Below are 21,238 nucleotides of genomic sequence, written 5' to 3'. Positions count from 1 at the left end.
TGAAAGCTCAGGCCCAAGAATTTTAGCTCTTGGAGACAAATGTCTTCATTAGAAGAGTAGGAGAATGAGTCAGAAGAGGGTCTTCTCCAGTGGCTTGATGGGTGCTTTAACAATTAAGTGCTGGTAGGAAAAAAAACCATGTAACTCTGTTCAATGGCCTTATTATAAATTCATGATTCCCATCGCAGTTGGCCTGTCTCCTTCCTGGCCCCTAGCTATCCACTAGGGAGCTGTTCCAAACATTTTAGGTGCTCCTTGCACTCATTACCTAACTTCCAGCCCAGCATGCTCTGCAGGTGACCTCACCTGCTTCCTTACACAGAAAAGGGCAGCCACCCACTGGAAACTCCTGCCAGTCTCTTTCTTTCTACCTATGAACAGCTGGGCACCACCTCTCTTCTTGGTGTCAGAAGTCCATCCTTTCATCTCTCTTCTTGAGCTTACTTTGGCAATACCTCCCATTTTTCTCTTCATTGCTTTTACTCCTCTGCCAAAAAACACCTTAAATGTTTCCCAGTCTTAAGAACATTAAATCCTCCCATGGCCCTGCCTGCTGTTCAATTACTGCCCTCACTTCAGAGATGTCTTTTAATCTTGGTATCATTAAGACTTAAAACAAGCCTATAACAGAGTAAGCATGCAATAAATGTCTAATGAATGAATAAACTGAGTGAATGGTGGATCGATGACTGCCTGTTACGCCAGAATGAACTAGGGAGTATAAATTGCTGCAGTGCAGCAACTGGGCTCCTTTGTTCTGAGCCCCCCATATTTTCCATGTTCTTTTACTTATGGGTATTACAGGACATGGTGTAGAAAGAGAGATGCAGCTTAATTCTGCAGTACACCAACACCAGATAGATAGCACAGGGACATCCACAGCATGAAGTGATTCCTGGACGCTTCAGAATTTGAATTACCAGATGACAAAAGAAATGAGGCTTAGAGAGCCCAGAATGAGCCAGCCCCACATGAGGGCAGTTATGTCAGGCATACCAAACACAAAATATTTCTGTCTGGGTTGTATCAGCTGTATCAGCTATGAATGCAACGTGCTTAATAGTGCAAGTCAGACATGTACCTTCTTGGTGGAGTTTCTAAACTGAGGCTACAACTCATCACCTTCAAGGGACTCTCTCTTCTCGGATTTTGTTCTAACAAATAGCCCCTGTAGTTCTTGCAGTTTTGGTTTTCCTGTTACTCCTGGGCATAGTGGTTAGATTCTGAGTCAAAATTGAAATCCTGGCTCTGCCATTTACTAGCTCTGTGATGTCTGGGCAAATAATCAGCTCTATAAGCATCAGCAGTTTCATCTAAAAACAGAAGGGAAGAAATAGCTTCATTTTGGGATTGTTTTAAGGATTAAGAGTGATCATGGGCATAAAGCACTCAGCATGATGCTTGGCATACGATAAGCACTGTAGATATGTCAGCCATCACCATTACCTTCTCTCTGCCTTTCAACTTGCTCGACTTCCCTTATTCCTTCAAAAAAAAAAAAAAAAAAAAAAAAAAAAAAAAGAAATTCTCTCTATTCCGCAGGGCTTAGAGGCTCATCTCTGTTTTAAATATCAAATATCTAACAAAACAGGCAACCCCACTCACTCTGCCTCTACACCATGCACCCAGTGACCCTTCATCCCTGCAGTGGGACACCAGTACACCATTTTATGGGAACTCATATGGGAACTCATTTTATGGGAACTCATAAAATTAATGAATATGGGAACCCTGCAGTGGGACACCAGTACACCATTTTATGAGAGTCACCTAGACTCCCCCTTCTTGACTCTTCTCCACCACTTGGCTATCCTGATCTTCAGGCTACCTTCTTTGATATCTGATGGATATCTATCTTTTCATTCTCTGAAGGATGTGAACATATCTTTTTATCTCTTCTGCCTCATTTCTATATATAAGGTTGCTGGTGAGAATGCATAGCACATATAATATCATAGATGCAGAAAACATTAGAAATACTTCCCTTCAATCTCATTTTAAGAGCTTGATAATATTCTCTCAGAGAGGTGTACCATTATTTATTTAACTAATTTCAAATGGTTGGATATTTAGGTGGTTTCTACCTTTTTGCTATTATGAAAAATCTTTGTGCATCCATTATTATTTCCTCAGGATAAGGTCCTAAAAGTAAAATTGTTAAAGAGTGTATTCAATTTTAAGTTCTTTAATATATATTGCTGTAGTGCCCTCCAGAAAGGCTGCATTCTATTTTAGCTCTTTATAAAAAACTCCGGAGATATTTACCTGATTTCTCTCAGGATAATTGGTAGACCTTGGAGTTGGTTTATAATGCCCTCTTTTTACCACCAACTATAAATACTTAAACAGTTGAATCAAGGATAGGACATTTTTATTTGCTTAAACACATTAATATATCACCTTCGTGTTACTTTAAGACGACAGTTCTTGTTATTTTCCTTTGGCATGGCAATTCACAAATAACTAGTGGAATATTTAAAAAATTGATCAAACGAGTTTTCTTGGTTTGTTGGGTAGCTAAAGTAAATTAGCATATGTGCTATATTTGTCAAACAGGCACATATCAGGAAAGGACTGCTTACTTAAGGAGAGACTGCTTAAGTGTCTTTAATATGAAATCATCTTTACTTCACTGTAGAATTTACACTTGGATAAGTAACAGTGTTCTTGACATTTAAAAAATTAGGGTAGAGCTGTCTTCCATGTTAAAAATGAAAGATAATTAATATTGCATATTGGCTGACATAGCCATTGCTCAATAAATATTTGCTGAATAAATGAATATCTGAGGCCACACAATTTTAAAGTAAAAATTATCTGTGTCTCTTACTGGAAACCTTATATATAAGAACCTAAACTGATAGTCTATGATCTCTATTTGGCAGTACAAAATGTTTAAACTAGGCTCATGACTTTAAAAAGAAAAAGGCTAGTCATAAATTAAACTGTGTTGTAAATGTCTATATCTCTAGGGGAGCAAATTCATTTGCATTGGAACCAAATTTTATTTTTTAACCTACTAGAATTCTAGTAAAGCCAAAGTGACTGCAATCACTGAGGACCTATGTACATCACAAAAAGATGCATGTGATTTTATTACTGATGGTGGAGAATGGTACTGGCGGTTCAACGTGAAAAAGGACAAAAGCACCTGCCACACTCCAGAAATGGGTATCTTATTCATACCTCTTTTGAGAGGTTAATAAAGCTGTCAGGGAAATAAAGAATAAAGCAATCAAAATCACAAAGGACAGACTGGCATAATTAAGGAAGCTTTCTATCCCTACGCACCCTGGATTACACATTACACATCTCATTTGGCTTAGTAAAGTCATTGTTGTGAAGGACTTACTTGTGAATTACACAGTAATAGTACTGAGTGTAAACACAAATATCTACCATTTTCTTTCTATTACCCACCATTTTCAGTGTAAAAAGCAGAGATTGCAATGTCTAAGTAGTAAAATTAATGAATATACTGTGATGATAAAGTAGAAATCAGTTGGGATTAATGAAATATATGAATAGATTGATTTCAAATATTCTTAGAGCTTTGTCAGGCAAAGTATTGATGGTGCTGTCATTGTATTTTCAACTTGCCAATCTTTTTTTAACCTACAAAGATGCAAGAGAAGTAAGTCATAGGTACTTAATTTGTGAAAAAAAAAATTAGTCTGATTACTGTAAGTGCCAGTTATTAGTTATATGTCATGTTCTCCAGAAGGTTTGGTAAGCAGAATACATTATTTAATTGGAACTTAATTTAAATTCACGTGTTGGCGATAAAAACATTTAATGTTAGTGGACTGATCTGATGAAGAATTTACTCAACTGAGTAATGTATGTTCACGAGGGGACAAAAAACAGACGAGCATTTTAAATGATAAACATAGGATGGAGTGAATATTTAGCTGAAGTTCACTTCCAAATATGACTTTTAAATCAATATCACAAAAGAAAGAAATGCTCATTCTGAGAAACACAGAAAACAAATTTTCAGAGAAGAAAAAATAAACACCCATAATTCACTGCCAAGATAACTATTGTATTAGTTAAGTGTACAATAAAGTTTTTCAGTAAAGTGTTTTCCAAACTTACCTGCTTACAGGAACAACTTTGGAGAGCTTATTTAAAATGCAGATTCTTGAGCCCCTCTCCTGGAGGTAGGTACTGACTCAGCATGTATGGGATAGGGCCTGGACAATCTATTTTTAACAAGCAACCCAGGTGACTTCTCACAGGACAGGTTTAGGAAATCCTGTTTTCTAGGACACACCTTTTCTGTGTATATATGCATGCACAGGTGCACACAGCTATTTTGTGATTATTTATCCCTGTCAAGCCTGTTTTATGAGAGAATTTGGTATAGCTGATTTTTGCCAATCCTGCTGTACTCCTTTACAGATGATCTTTTAAAAAGGTGACACATTTGCCCTGCTGGTACCAGGTAAATGACAGCCTCTTCATTCAGCTTACAGCCAGACCTCAGGAGGAGCAATCAGAAAAAGGGTTTTCTCCTCTCTATGTCTTTGTGAACGTGTTAACTCCTCGGTAGGATAAAATAGAATCATCAGGTCTTACTTTTAGAATTTCATTGTCCTCTCTGTTTTTAAGGTTTCAGCCCAGAGATACTTCCCATTTTGGAAATGAGAAGCAAGAATTGAATTTATTGCTCTTGGTGATGATACTCAAAAATAAAACCAAATGTGCTTATACCAGCAACACATTTCGTAGATGTAATTTGAAACTGCTGATTCTAATTTAATTTATCCCTTCTTACCTACAATCTTAGTATAAACAAGCAGGCTGTAAAGCAAGGGAAAAGATAAAAATATAAAGACCTCCCCACTTCAGTCTAAAATATTTAGGAGCTAAAGACAGATCTGACTTCACTCCCTAAAACAAAAGACAGAACACCTGCCAAAAGTTAGCTGGGAAGTAAAACCACCCAGCACTGGCTGCCATATCTCTTACTGAGCCTATCCTAACATGAGGCTCATGTTTCCAATTCATCAACTACCTGTTGCAAATGTCATTCCCAGGCAAACTTTCCATGCTGTTCTGATTCCTCATAGCGTCCCCCACATTCTGCTATCCCTTTATTTCTTCAATTTGAAGAAGGTAAGTCAATTTTTAGTCTATGCAATCATGCTTTCTTCTTTATGAGGATCCATGAGACAAATTTTTCTCAGGAGGATCTTTCCTACCAGAATACTATGTTACTTTGGAACAACCAGTTTTGTTTTTATTGTGTTGAAACTTTCTGTTATTAATAAAATCCTCTTGTATTCTTTGGCAACTAGGAAGTTGAGAGGCAAATTTGCAGCTGATCTCTAACTTTTGAACAAGAACTTATGGTTGATAACAAATCATTTTATTACTCTGACACATGGCTTCATTTTATTTTTCTGGCTTTTATCTCTCTTTTACCCTGATTTAGTCTTTAATTACTTTCATTCTTGATATATTTCCACAGGTGACCTTAAATACTTTTTTTCACTTCCCTCCTAACATTTATATTTATTTTAATTGATAAATAAAAATTGTGTATCATGTACAACATGTTGTTTTAAAATATGAATATATAATGGCAGCCAATATCAAGCTGATTAACATATGCATTTACACGTCACAAACTTTTGTGGTAAAAACACTTAAAATCTACTCCTTAGCAATTTTCAAGAATATATTATCAACTAGAATCAGCTGTACAATAGTTCTCCTAATCTTATCCCTCGTATCTAACTAAAATTTTGTATCCTTTGACCAACATCTCCCCAACATCCTCTCACCTCCAGCCCCTGGTAATCACTATTCTACTATCTACTTCATGAATTCAACTTTTTTTTACACTCAATATGTAAGCATCGATACTATTTAATAAATTATAAATTCATTCATGCATTGCTTAACAACAGGATACGTTCTGAGAATGTGATTTCATCTTTGTATGAACACCATAGAGTGTACATATGAACACACACAAACCTAGAAGGTGTAGCCTACCATACACCTAGGGTATATGGAATGGCCTGCCGCTCTTAGGCTACAAACCTGCACTGCATGCGACTAAGCTGAATACCGTAGGCAGCTGTAACACCATGGTAAGTATTTGTGTATTTAAATATAGAAAAGCTACAGTAAAACTACTGTATAAAACATTTTAAAGATGGTATACCAGTTTAGGGCACTTATCAGGAATGGAGCTTGCAGGCCTGGAAGTTGCTGTGGGTGAGTTAGCGAGTGAGTGGTGACTGAACCTGAAGGCCTAAGACATTATGTGCACCACTGTAGACCTTATAACACTGCTCATTTAGCTTAAAACACAAACACACTATAGCTGTACACAAATTCTTTCTTTATATCCTTATTCTATCTCAACTATTTTTCTATCTTTAATTTTTAACTTTTTAAACTTTTTTGTTGAACACTAAGACATCAATACACACATTAGCCAGGCCTACACAGGGTCAGGATCATCAGTATCACTGTCTTCCACCTCCACATCTCGTCTCAATGGAAGGTCTTCAGGGGCAGTAACAGAAATAGAGCTGTCATCTCCTGTGATAACAGTGCCTTCTTTTGGAATACCTCCTGAAGTACCTGCCTGAGGCTGTTTTACAGTTAACTTTCTTTTTTTATTTATTTTTTATAAGTAGGAATATACTCTAAAATAATTATAAAAAGTATACTTTTAAAATATACTATAGTTATAGTAAACACATAAACCAGTAACATAGTCATTTATTACCATTAACAAGTATTCTGATTGTATACATGATTGTATGTGCTATGTTTTTATATGACTAGCAGCCCAGCCCAATAGGTCTGTTTGTACCAGCATCACCACAGACATGGGAGTACTGCACTGCACTACACTATTAAGACAGCTATGATGTCACTAGGCAACAGGAATTTTTCAGCTGTGTTATAATCTTAAGGGACATTATGGTATATGTGGCATATTGTTGACTGAAACACCATTAAGCAACTTGTGACCATAGACAGAAAAATTTAATGTAGTATTAACATAAATAAGTAGGGTGCTAATAACTATAAAAAGTACACATTGCATATTAAAGCTAATAAATGAATGCCTTGAGTTATACTATCAGTTAGAATACTATCTTATTAGGCAAAAGTAACCAAATACTTAATATGCATAAGACTTAATGAGGAATCAAGTCATATGATCACCTCAATAGATACAAGAAAAAGCATTTGATAAACTTTAGAACCCAGTTATTATAGAAATGCCTAGCAATCTAGGACTAAAGGGGAACTCCTTTAACTTTTTAAAAGAAGTCTATCAAAAATGTATCGCAAGTGTAATATTTAATAGTGAAATTTTAGAAACATTCCCATTAAAATCAGGAACAATACAATCGTGACTACTATGTGTATTGGTTTTGTTCAAGAGGCAATAGCCACTGCACTCAGACAAGAAAAAGAATAAATATGGCAAAGAAAGACCAAAACTGTCATCATTTGTAGACAATATGGTCTTCATTTGAGAAAATAGTATTAGAAACTACTAAACTAAAGAGAGCTTATCAAGGTTCTTGGCACTTATAAAAATCAATAGACTTCTTTTACACACAGTAAATCATAACTGCATTTAAAATGCCTCTGACAATAGTAACAAAATTTTTAAATAATTGGGAAAAGTTAATAAAAATGTACAAGATCTTCATGGACATTACAGGTTGAATATCTCTTATCTGAAATGTTTGGAACTAGAAGCATTTCTAAGTTTGGACTTTTTAAGAAATTAGAATATTTGCATTATACTTACCACCTGAGCATCCCACATCTGAAAATCCAAAATGATCCACTAAGCATTTCTTTGAACGTCAAGTCAGCACTCAAAAAGCTTTGCATTTTGGTGCATTTTGGATTTAGGATGCTCAACCTGTATTATAAAGCTTTATTTAAAGAATGGTAGATCTCAATAAAAGGAGTGATATATCATGTTCACCACAGTAAAACTTTTTGGTAAGCTTTTAAACATTTCCCAAGAGATCTCGTCCAGACTCTAGGAAAACGGTTTTGGTCTCATGATGATTCATCCAAAATAATGGATAACAGTTTTTAGAAGCTCACAGGCTCTATAACCAATTAGTCAGTTGTCTCACAGTATTTGAAAGTTTGAATTGAATTATAATTATATAACTGTAACTTTGTTCACTCATTTTTAAAAAGTTCTTTATCCTACAGTCTCTATTGGCCAGATCCTTTTGCCACACATTAAAGAATTCTTAAGGTCAGATATGAAATACAAATATATACTTCCATATATAAACTTTTCAACTTCAAGGACATAAATTTTCCATTAACTTTTAGGAATGGATAACTAATTATGTAAAAAGTAAATAAAAAAATCAAATTCAGGATTGCTCCCACTGTTTTTGTGCTACCTAGACCTCTTCCCCGTCTTCACCCTCATCTGAATTGTACCATTACTTGGTCACTAACACATCAGTTTGAAGGCAAGCATCAGACAAAACAAAATTCAAAAGATCAGTTCTGCCAATTGTTAGCCGTTCTGGAAGAACGCAGCAATTACTAACAAAACTGAGCAAGAGGACTTGGAGAAATATATGGGAATTTGTTTTATGTAAAACTTCTTTGCTCTTTACAATATGGATCAAACATATTTAGATATATTTAATCATCTACTGTGCCAGATACTGCTGGCTGCCTACGGAACAGCCACTCTCCCCTCTTTATTATTAAGAAAAGCCTGCTTGTTCTTTAGGTATTCTGTGATCAGGTGACTCAAGAGACGAAATACCAATCTTGTTTAGTCTATGCTAATGACGATAATTCCATTCATGTTGCCAGTAGTTGATTTAGGAAGAGACTTGTAACAGACAATGAATTGTGAAAGGAAATCTGCAAAGGGCCCTTCTAGAGGAGCTTTCTTCCCTCTTAAAAAACAGCCCTGAGAAAGGGCATTTCTTCTCTCTGCCTCTGGCTACCTGGAGTTGCAGCAGCCATCTTGAAATCAAGGGAAGACAATTTAAGAGCCAACATATTGAGGATGGCAGAGCAGGAGGACGGAATAACTTCATTAAGCCAATAAACGAATCCAGAAATGGCTGTATCTCCAGACTACTTAAAAGAGAAAATAATTATTTCCTTTTAGCATTTAAGCCATTTTGAGTTTGGTTTTCCTGTTATTTGTGATTTAAAACATTCAAACATTCTGTGTCAAGCCCAGTACAGGGTAAATGACTGTTTGTTGCTGAAGCAACTTATACTCATCCTCAGGTAAAATCTAAATGTAAATGGTTTATGCTTTTTAAAGGAAGGTGTTGCGTTTAAGTGTTTTTGGTAATAAGAGTGGCCCAGGTTACATGATATTTGAAGGTTTGGCTAGAAAACTATTTTCTTTTTGTTCAAAGGATGAGATATCCTTTTAAATACTCTATGTTTTTGGTGTTTGTAGCCCCATCACTTCTATCTTTCTCCAGCCCTACAAAGTGTTTAACAATATCCTTTAGATAAACTCTGGTGGAGTCAACCTTGAGGTTGCTTTAGGAAATCAATATGGTTTACATATAAGTTTTTTTCTTTCAAAGAAAACAGGATTTTGAATGGCCTTTCCTTGGTATTGTCCTAAATCCTCAATAAGGCCTGACAAGGAGTACAATGGAACTCACAAACATTTTTCCAATGAAGAAAAACGTGATTCCAAAGTTAAGCTTTGAATTTCGGTGAAGTATATATAAACTAAGTAGTATGTGCAAATACAGTCTGAAAACACTTCAAAGCACAGCTTATAAAAATGAACATCAAGGTGTATCAATCCATGAGTTCAAGGATTGCCAAAATTAATGATGATTTTTTTCCTCCTGATTTACGAGAGTTACCTTGGGACCTATGTTTCTGTCTCAAGCAAATGCAGAACTGATTAATAATGTAAGCAGCTCTAGGGCCCTTCACCATGGCAGTAAAGCTCCTGTCTAAAATAAGAACTGTTTCTTTTATACTTTAATGGATTAGATCTGTTTAACTTACTTTATATAGTGCTCAATCCAGATCCATTGGCATATGGATGCTTAATGAATATTTGATGATGGTGACTATGACTGCATAGAATATATCTTAGTGTCCACAGGAAAATGAAAGTACCCTAAGCTGCTTTACTTTAGTGATAAAATTGTATAATAACAGAAAAGTCATGCCTTCTCATATCAGGGCATTATTTTAAGAAAATCCCAAATAAAAAGGGAAGATACAAGAATTAAAATTTATGATCTAACAATGCTAAAAAATTATGTAACATCTATATATGTTATTTTATTTAATCTTAACCATAATTATATAAACTAAGTATTAGGATCCTATTTTCCTGAATCTAAGATGCCATTGATTGTATGGTGAGCCAATATTTTATGTATTAATAAGAAAAAATTCAACAATGAAATTATGATACAGCATTTGTAAGATCCAACTGATTTTAGAGATGGCAAATGTAAAAAAGAAAAAAAAAAGTTGATTTGAAAATTTGCCTAAGTCACATAGCTACCCAGCCAGAAACGACACTTTCCACTCTCTGAGTTCTGACCAGTAGCATGTGAGCACAACTGATGTAGTTACTTTGAGGCCAAAGTGGTAAAGAAGCATGAGTACTTTCTTCATCTTATCTACCATTTATCTAACTTGATGCTCAGGCTGACCCAGGAGTCTACCTATGGAATATGGCAGAGCTTCTGTCAGGCTTGGGTTTCTTGACAACTGCAAAGGACAGAGGCCCAACCCCAAACTATGTGCCAAACAGGGATGCTACATTTGACTTTGATGTGAACAATAAACACTCTGTTTTTGTGTTAATCCCCTGTCATCTGGGGGCTTGTTTGTTACAACTAGAATTACTCCCATAGAGTGGCAGAATTATAACTTGAAGGTCAGGTTCCAAAGTCTGGGCTCATTCTATTCCACCATGCAAATATAAAATGCCAAACTTAACCCCCTCTGAAACAAACAGATGAAGTAAACAGTACTGATTACTTCATTTTCTAAAAGGTTTTATCACTTGATTTGAAAGACTGGGCAAAAATCAATAGATTTAAAGTTGGCATATTTCAAGGAGACAGTCCAGACAGGGACAATTAAAGTTGTGTGTGTGTGTGTCAGTGATAGCATGTATGTGAAGAACAGGGGAGGAAAAAAAGGATGAGGAATGATTTCTCAAGTGGGTGAAAGTAATATACATATGCACTCCTTTTCGGTCTGTTTTAGTTTAAAGCAGTTTGGGTACAAGTAAAAAAGTTCCAGGGAGTTGTTTATCACCCTGCCCTACTGTTTAACATCCTGAGATAAAGAGGCCCTTTACCTTAAAAAGCTTGGTGCAAAGGAAAGGAAGAAGAGAGCAGCTTGACTGGCAATGCAATGAATGAAAGGGAGGGAAGGGAGGTAACAGAAAAAAATGCGGGGTCAAGAGCAGTTTCCACATTCAAGACAGTTTGAACCATGGCTACAACACTTGTCAGACCAGAGTCCATGACCTTGTATACTCATCTAACCTAAGGGTCATCTCTATCATCCATAAAATGGTGTGATTATAGAACCCACTTCATACTGTATGAAAGGAGAACATGTATGCAAAATGCATGTACAATACCTGAGTGAGCACACATTGAAAGCTAGTTGTTATTACACTAGTCATTATTAATCATTAGCTTCCTATCCCACCTAGTTGAACAGCCAGGCATGCTTAAGGTAAATCTCTTCTGTACAATAGAAAGTCCAATTCCTTGAAAGAAAGTCTGCTTTCAGCTGTGAAACCAAATGAGGTTAAGAGCCTGAGAAAGTCTAATTCAAATTTAAAAAACGTTTCGTTAATATGCTTTGAGAGAACATGAGCAGAGAAAATATGAAACTATGTTTTGTGTATGATATTTCAACACCAGTTTCACTTTATTATACAAAATAGCAGTTTTTTCATTTTACAATATAAGAAATAAAAAGAAAGGAAAATAGCATTAAAACTTACCCTTTGTTTTTCATTTGTACCCTTTTTACTGGTCTCTTTTCTACTTTCATCCTCATACACTAGAACAAAGTCAATTCTTCGCTGACCATCATTAAAAAAGAGGGAGTCAGATTTTCCATTAAATTCTTCCTGTGTAAAACAGAAAAACAAATTGTAATATATACTTTTTTGAAAAAGTGCTGATTTGTAAGTGTTAATTTTCAGGCTTTAATAGGTTTATTGTGAAAGAGAAATACATCCACTACTAGTCAGCTTACCAAGCAGTCATGGCCACTATGACTATGACATGGCAAACACGGTGTATTCTTGGTGAACGAAGTCTTTGAATGGAACAGTACAATATTATTCTATAAACTCATGAGAGCATATCAATAATACGTATGTAACACAATCATCCCAGAATTATTTCCACATTAAGCAGCAAAGGCATATCAAGGTTAAAAACGAACATAGTAAACAAAACTGCCTATCCAAGGAAGTGAAGTTTATTTAACAAGACGAAAAATCTAAGACAAAAAAACTGTTGATGAAAATCTCATCCTTCTTAGGTCTTATTTTCTAAACTTTTACCATTTTTCATGATTTCTTTTTGGACCTACCTCACCGCTTTATAGAAGATATCATGGGATAACGTCAAACAAATGCCAAAAGATACTTCCATATAAACAAAAGCTGCACTAGTCATTGGTGTTTGTCCCCTAATCTACAAATGATGTCCCTCATTCCTAGCAAACAAATTTTTAAAAACCAAAAGAACCAGCAACAACGAAACACAGATGCCTTTAGTTTAGAGCTTAAAATCCTTATGGTTTAAAAAGAAATGATGGCAGAACAGAAACCAAACACAAAAATACCTATTAGCATATGGAGTTGGATAGAATTGTTCTAATTTACTCCAAGGAATGATTTGAATTTGTGTTCTCACACAGCTTGTCAGAATGCTCATGTTAATTTTGTTAAGAATCGACTGCTTTTTAACTAAGTGATACTGAAAAGTTTTCTATGATTCATTAAAAACTAATAAGAAGATTTCATTTTGCAATCATTTGGTGTATAACTTGTACATTATGTTCATTAAATGTAATTAATTCTCCTCTGCATTCAGTATCAATTAGCACAGAAGCTACGCAATTTTACCACACACCACTTTCTCCTTTTCTTCACACTTTTGAGAACATATACTTTTTGATACTTACATGAAATGTGATATTTATCATTCCCTTCCCCTTTTCCACTGTTGTACACATGAAGGTTTATAACCAGTATTTGAAGTTCCTAATTAGCAGGTATTTCACCAGCAGACTGAATGCTGCTGATGTAACCCATCTCAATGCACCTTCATCCAGTGCATATAACCTGGAATTCTAAGCACAAACAGTGTGACTCTGCCATGAGACCTTTCCTATCCAGGGCAACAAAGGGCTAGGAAAACAAAGACACATCGATGTCTTAGGCTGATACCACTATCCAATTCTTATATTTGCAATTTCAGTTATTTCAAACCAATAAACTTCAAGAGTATTTAAAACTATATGAAAATGCTGAGCCCTGTCTTTTTCATTTCAGCCACAGAGTCCTTTAGGTCCATTCAATTTCTTACTTTTTTTTTTTTTTTTTTTTTGAGACGGAGTCTCGCTCTGTCGCCCAGGCTGGAGTGCAGTGGCCGGATCTCAGCTCACTGCAAGCTCCGCCTCCCGGGTTTGCGCCATTCTCCTGCCTCAGCCTCCCGAGTAGCTGCGACTACATTAGCTGGGACTACAGGCGCCCGCCACCTCGCCCGGCTAGTTTTTTGTATTTTTTAGTAGAGACGGGGTTTCACCGTGTTAGCCAGGATGGTCTTGATCTCCTGACCTCGTGATCCGCCTGTCTCGGCCTCCCAAAGTGCTGGGATTACAGGCTTGAGCCACCGCGCCCAGCCCAATTTCTCTTACTTTCAATGAGGACTGTACTATGGGTGACAACCAAGGCTATTGCTAGAGGAACGTTGTGCATGGAGAAAAAATATCTATCTATCTATAATTCTCAGAAGAACAAAGGGGAAGTGGGGTCCAGTGGAATATAGTCAGGAAAACCTGGTCATCATTGCAACATCTGAAAAGTATACAAAAAGCAACTTGTTCTCTGTAGCCCACATTCTGTTGCCTCTGGTGGAGTCCAGCATGAGCTCACTGAAGTTCTGAAGAATTAGGCCTGGAATGAGAACCACATCTGTACGTGGCTCCAGGCACTCCTCCCTTGCACAGTGGAACAGGCTGGCAGTTAGCACGCAGATAATCTGGTTTACATATGCAAATCTCCCATGTGTGATGCAAGACCATGGCCCTTTATTTGGAGGAAAACCCCACTAACTAGGCAACATTTGCCTGTGTGAAATAAATATGTCAAACTCCAATATGGTACTATTAGAATGCAATACCAGAGAAAAGAGTGCCAGTCTCTACTGCTGTGAAATCCAGGTTTCCTATCTCTTGGCAGAAGACATTCTACTACACAACGGAGAAAAGGTAGAAACTAATCACTAGCATGGAAAGAATATGTAACAAATAAGGGAACTGGCCTAAATAAAAACAGATAGTTAAAATGCTGAAGTTAAATTATTTGTCCAAGATCTGAATAAAGATAAAGATAAAAATAAAGATAGTTAAAAATGCTGAAGTTAAATTATTTGTCTAAGATCTGAATAAAAGCAGTCAGATTAGGATCTTTGCTCAAATTCTTGTTTATGTGTAAGGGTGTTTGAAACTTGCCTTGGACAGCAAGTGAGATTGTCTTACTGTATCGGAATTTCCAAATAGCCTATGATATGGTTGTCATTTACTATGAGATTGGAGAGTATTCCAGGTTCATTTGGGTTAATACTCTCTCAAACTTTATGCCCAGCAGGATGCAAGAAAGGTTTACTGTCTAACAATAAAGTTGAAGGGTTACGCTACGAAAAATAAATATCAAAACATTCACATAATTTGAAGTGTAACTGATGTGCAAATATAGAAAAAACACGTGGCTCTCTACAATTTTTAAGAGAAGAAAAAGTAGTTAATTCCAAGAAGAACACAAAGGGAAAAAACTATAATAATAGACAACTACTAAAGTAAAAATATGGGATCTTCTATTTTTCAGTAAATTGTGAATCCAGGTACATGGTAAGTTCTAGGGAAACAAAATATTAGAAGCAGAAGCCTTTATGTAAATTTAGATTTCACAAAATATGAAACATAAAAAATTTTATTTACATGCCATGCAGTTATGAATGATACATATTCCTAAGTGTTTTTTCTAACTGTAGCAGAGTTCAGGCATCAGAGTCAAGGCATGAGTAATAAGTAGAACGTTCTTCCCCCCACCAACAAAATGGTGCAAAAATATTGCAGAGATAGAAGACACTAGGTCAAATTTTCTTCATTTTGATCAAAATGCAAACTGCAAAGTTAAAGAAAAACACAGTAATAATTGAGTCAAAGAAGTGCCAAGAACTGCAGGTATGGAAGGCTGACTTCCGAAGGTGGAAAGACAAGTACTGCGGAAGCCGGCGTGGGAAGGAAAGGAAGTGACATATTAGTAACTCTGGACACACAGGGGAGCCACACAGGAAGTCAGCTCAGTAAATGGTGTGTACTCTAGGGAGTAAGTGAGCTTGTTTTTGACCAGACCAGGCATTCAGGAATGTGTTGACAGCAAAGCAGCACAGTGGAAAAGGAGCCTATTCAAGGAGGAAAATACATCCTGAAGCTTGGACTCCAAGTCTGTTTTAGAGTCAAATGTGTCAGGATGTTCCAAGAACATCCTTTGGTTGTGACTCTCTGATGATCAAGGTGTACTCAGGAATGGCCCAGAATGATTTTTGTACAAATCACACGGTCTGCTTCCTGCCCTGTTAACCACACTATTAGCTTCTGAAGGTTAGTCGCCAGGTCTTGCTTGTTCACCTTGAGTTCTCTGCTGAGAACTCAGGGGCTCAGGTTTATTTTTTTCTTAGAATAAATTTTTTTTTCTGATAAAATATATCCTCAACACAAAAAAATTCTGAAGATACAAAAAAATACAGAAAAAAATAAAAGTTATATGTAATCCCATCTCCTAGACAAGAGCTAAGTTTCTTAAAATTTTGGATTACATCCTTTCACTCTTAGATGGACATACATGCATGCAAGAGCACACAAATACACTAACCAAAATGATACCATATTATACATACTGTTTTATAAACATCTATTATAGACACTTGCTAGCTTTATAGAAAGCTCTACAACATGTGTAATAGCTGCAATATAATTTAGTAAAACAGTTCCTCCACTGATGAGCGCAGAAGTAGTTTCCAATTTTCTGCCTTTATAAACACTGCTGCAATGAGCATCTTTGTACATATGTATCTGTGCACATGTTCAATTACTAAATTCCAGAAGCAGATTTTAAGTGGCACAGTCTTTTTAAAAGCTTTTGATACATAGGTTGCTAAACTGTCATCCAAAATATTTATAAAATCAACACATCCACCAGAGGGTATGAGTGCTTTGCTCCACCCTCATTTGACTTCAGTGTTTTCTACTTTTCCCATTATGATAGTCAAAATATGTATTTTTTTTCTTGTACACCTTTTAACTAGAGAGCTCTAACTTTGTTATGGATACTGCCCAAATGAAATGCTCTTTTTTTTGTGGAGTGCTTATTACTATCTTTCACTTAATTGAACAATCTTATTAAATACTTTTCAGTAGATTGTCTTGGGTCTTCTTACTGATGAAATCCTAAAAACCACACAGGTAACTGAACAGGTGGGGGTAAAGGGCAATACAGACTAGGCCTATATGATTCCACGTGGCTCAGTCTGGGACTCCTGTCTGCTAAGAGAAGACCGCTAAGTGGGGGAGGGCACCAAATATCTCTTCAAATGTAAGCACTCAACATGAGTTATGGAGAGACTGGTTATGAGGGGTTCCTATGTATCCCTGGATGGTGCTTGCACCAAGCAATCCAAACACAGAAACAGTGTGATTTATAGCCACTCTGAACCCTGGTATCCATTTGAACAGGTGGCTGAATAAGACAGCTTCAGAAGGGGCAGCAGCTGCTAGGAGTGGATGGTATCCCAGCACAATCTGGGGTTGTGGTCATGAAAAAGAAAATAGGGAATGATGTATATAGTGACCTTAAAAGAGTTCATTTTTACTAAATTAGTCCTGAAAGGAAGAGGGAGAAATATTTCAGGGCACCGTCAGGCAGCCCTGGGTTTAGCAAGGTGAACATGTTTTCTATAATGTGGACACTCAACTGGAATGTGGCATGCTAATTTTAGAAGGGCACCAACCCGCCGACTGACTTTCCATTATAATTTACATGCCGCCTGAATAACTACCAAGTTATCAATTGTGTATTTTGACTCATACATTTCTTTAGATTCAAAACATACTACTTATTTGGTATACAAATAATTTCTGTTGCAAGTTAAAACTGATGTAGAAATTCTTAAAAAATAGTCTTGTGTTTTATATAAGTAAATGGCTATAACTAGTTCTGAAACAGCTGAACTTGTTATTTTCAGTCATTTCTCATCAAGGATAGACGTAGTTCACTTACAAACACCATTAGATTGTGCCATGAAATGCTTTGTATGCAAGGGAATGTTCACATATCAATGGCTTCCTGATTTTACCTCTGTTTCCGTTTGCCTGTGTTAAACTCTAGAGTTCTTTCATTAGAATAGAACATTTTAGACCCTGGTGAGGATGAAGGCGCAATGCCTTGAGCATAATGAGTATTAAATATTTCCCTGTAGTTCATGCCAAGGAAGCAGTACTTTTATCAAATGGAGTTCTCATAGGATTTTCAGTATTGTTAAAATTTCTGAAAAAGGGTAGAGGAAATATGAAAACAACTTTGAAATGACATTTAAAATAAAACTTCCTTAAACATCATTAATTAACAAGGGTAGAAGATGCTGAGTTAGCAGCCTTCTTATGGGGTAGAGTACTCTTACTGAATCTTTTTCTTAAACCCAGAGTTATAATTGTAATTTTCATTAGCATGACTATATATATATATATTTTTTTTTCACTTTCCTGTTTTCCCAGACTTTTGACCATTTAAAAAATCTCAATTTAGCCTTCCTTAAAGGTGATCTGCAGAAAAGGAGAACAATAAATAGTCAATAAACAAAAACAAAAAAATGTGAAAATGCCTATAGTGGTTGTTTTTACACTCCCCTTTTCTAGAAGAAACCATCATCCATTTGCACTGTTCTCATCTGGAAGTGGTAATGCTGGTAAAAGAAAGATTTTTCTTAGGAGAGGTCTCTTAAGAGAGATCAAACTTTAAGATATTCCCAATAAAGCATTTCAACAGATAGATATAATAAGACAGGTGGTAAAAGAGGACATTTGAGAGAGTGAATGATTATCCTCCTAGAGGTTAACCTCTTAAGGTTCCAATATCCTCAAGGCATCTTGCTTTAATATCCACTGTGGATTTAATATCCAGCCATGCTTACTTCAAGCTTTTTTGACCCTGTGAACATTTTCAGTTTGTACCATCTCCTAAGGAAGAATGATCTGTAGGTTTTCCACGTAGACAAGAGAGTTGTCCTGAATTACATTTCTGAACTTTTAAAGAAATATCTCCAATCTTATATTCTGGAATCAGTTGGAACCAAAATAATATTGCTATAACCAGATTCTTTATGATTTAATGAACTTTCACAATGTTCTGTCCACAAACTTGAAGATCCTTAGTTTTACGGAACAAATGTAGCTTGACTTTGTAACTGTATGTTCCCTTCCACCCATCTTCTGAGTCTTCTTAATTAACTATACTTCAACTATCTTTAGCTTATCTATGTTTTGTTCTTAGACCACAAAACTGGTCACAACTCACAAATACTGGTGGTTCCCAGTCACAAAATCGATAGTTGTGAATTGCTCCCCTTATCTAAGTCACCTGTCTCACAGGTGACTTGTGTCAAGTTAGTAGACAGCTGTGTCAGGTTAGCAGTCCCTCAAATTTTAAGTTATAGCTACCCAGACTGAAGCTGAGATGAAGAAGATAAATAAGGTGTAACTGGGGGCACAACCAAAGTAGGAAGTCTTGGGTTCTTTACTAGGTTCTCAGATAATTCTTCTGCAGCTTCCCTTAATGTTACAATCTGTCACTCACATAGTGACATGTGTTTGAAAGTCATCTAAGGGTTTCTCCTGGTACAATTTCTTTGGTGAACTCATCTTTTACAGTAGGTTTCCATTTCCAGTCTTGGAACTGCCCTGGGCTATTTTTAGCTTTTCAGCTACACAAGAGTGCTGTCATCATCTGTAACTCCCTAGTCAACCGGTTATGTCACATGTACCCCTGGGCCATGATCTCAGATGACTGCTCTGGAAATCAATGTTTGCAACTTCATTCAAAGCTAGAGGAAGAAAAACAAATCAGAGTCCCTAGTGCCCAGCAAAGCAAAGGATTGTAACAATTCCTACCAGTTGATTCATGTTTTATGTAGCTATTACTTTTCTTCCTTTAACTCAAGAAGCAGTTTACAAGAATGGCTGTTCTTTGTGGTGTGGAAACAGGCATGCACAGATGTTTCCAAAACACAATTTTAAAAAATAAATGTCTCATTTAAAACAGTGGTGCAGGCTGGGCACGGTGGCTCACGCTTGTAATCCCAGCACTTTAGGAGGCCGAGGCGGGTGGATCACCTGAGGTCAGGAGTTTGAGACCAGCCTCAACATGGAGAAACCCCATTTCTACTATAAGTACAAAATTAGCCGGGCGTGCTGGCGCATGCCTGTAATCACAGATACTTGGGAGGCTGATGCAGGAGAATTGCTTGAACCTGGGAGGCAGAGGTTGTGGTGAGCTGAGATCACACCGTTGCACTCCAGCCTGGGCAACGAGAGCGAAACTCCGTCTCAAAAAAAACAAAAACAAAAACACAGTGGGGCAAAAATGTTTTCAGCTGACTATAGATAGTAAATAAATAAAACCTTACAAAACTCTCTTAAAAGAGGATATTGAATATAAGCTATGATTATTTAGCAAGTAAATGAAGAGAGTCCAAAATGAGAATAAAGAACACAGACTTTGGTATCTGGCACAGCTACTAGCTTCAAATCTTAACTGTGCCACGTACAACTAGCCACGTGCCTTTGTGTGTATATTGTATCTCTTTAAAACTAAATTGACTCATTTGTAAAACGGGAAAATCATAGAAAGGCAGGGTTATTGTGAAGATTAAGTGAGATGATACATGCAAGGCAATGACACAAAACCTGGAATATAGTCAAAGCTCAATAAATGTGAGCTTTCACAATGGTATTCTCTACCTTAACAGGTAGCAGTTTTTTATTGATTACTACCTGTGTTGGGTGCATTCACACAGCTTATAATCATCAGAAACTTCCACCCGCATCTTGTTTCTTCTCTCTATTGTTACTCAGATGATCAGGGATGACTTCTTTTAGCTATCAATTGACCTGTCTTTAATAGGTGTTGTATTACCCTATTATACCTGCTGCTTCTAACATGCTTTGGATTGGGCAACCAGATTAACTGAATCTGTTGAAATTCTCTCAAATTACGGAGTAGTGCTTTGGTTTTGGACATAAGAGGCTTTTACTCTTTCTTCAGGTTCCGAGTAAAGTGTGATAAAGAGGAGGGCCTTATCCCACAAAAGAATAAAATATGTTAAGGGCTGTTAAATTGTATTCTACCTCTTCTCCTAGCCTCTTTCAAAAGAAGAGGTAAAACATCTGGCGTCAAGAAGAACAAATGCAATACCATTAAAGAATGATAAACAGAATCAGAGCCAGAGAAGGTAGGAGGAAGATAATGTACTAACCACTGAGACAATTGTAGTTGTTGTGATCTTAACAGGCAAACTGGCACAAAGCCTCTTGCCAGCAAGGCAAAAGGAAAATATGTTCAATGATATAGTCCTGCTATCGGAAAAAAAGGAAGCACTCTGATTTTTTGGAAGGATAAAGCTTTATGTGGGACCATATATAAAAGCACCCAATTTTTTTACATTTCCCTAATAGACAATGTCCTTGGCAAGCAATTGGGGTTATGCAATATAAAATATAGGTGACCTTTGACTTTTTCATCTTTAGTTCTCATATTGCCTCCACCTCTGAGGCAGTTAGTTTAGCTTTCAATCTGTTCCATCTATTGCCATCGTTCTAGTCTGTGCTCTTGACCCCTACTAATGAGGTTACAATTAACACCCCATTGGTCTCCTTGCATCTGTTTCTC

The 21,238-nt window shown here is 36.5% G+C and overlaps 1 protein-coding gene across 4 annotated transcripts in view; it reads right to left on the bottom strand.

Moving 5' to 3' along the window:
* Positions 1-21,238, bottom strand: part of ANO6 (anoctamin 6) — a 224,412-nt gene that overhangs the window by 93,273 nt on the left and 109,901 nt on the right. For all 4 annotated transcript variants that reach the window (XM_025403747.1, XM_025403743.1, XM_025403746.1 and 1 more), the window contains one exon: positions 12,002-12,130. In XM_025403747.1, coding sequence (XP_025259532.1) covers positions 12,002-12,130 — 129 coding nt within the window. The remainder of the gene's footprint in view (positions 1-12,001; positions 12,131-21,238) is intronic.

This window comes from Theropithecus gelada, chromosome 11, assembly GCF_003255815.1.
Source record: "Theropithecus gelada isolate Dixy chromosome 11, Tgel_1.0, whole genome shotgun sequence".
Classification (NCBI taxonomy): Eukaryota; Metazoa; Chordata; class Mammalia; order Primates; family Cercopithecidae; genus Theropithecus; species Theropithecus gelada.
Note: the sequence above shows the minus strand (reverse complement) of the source record. Positions and strands in the feature narration are given on the sequence as shown.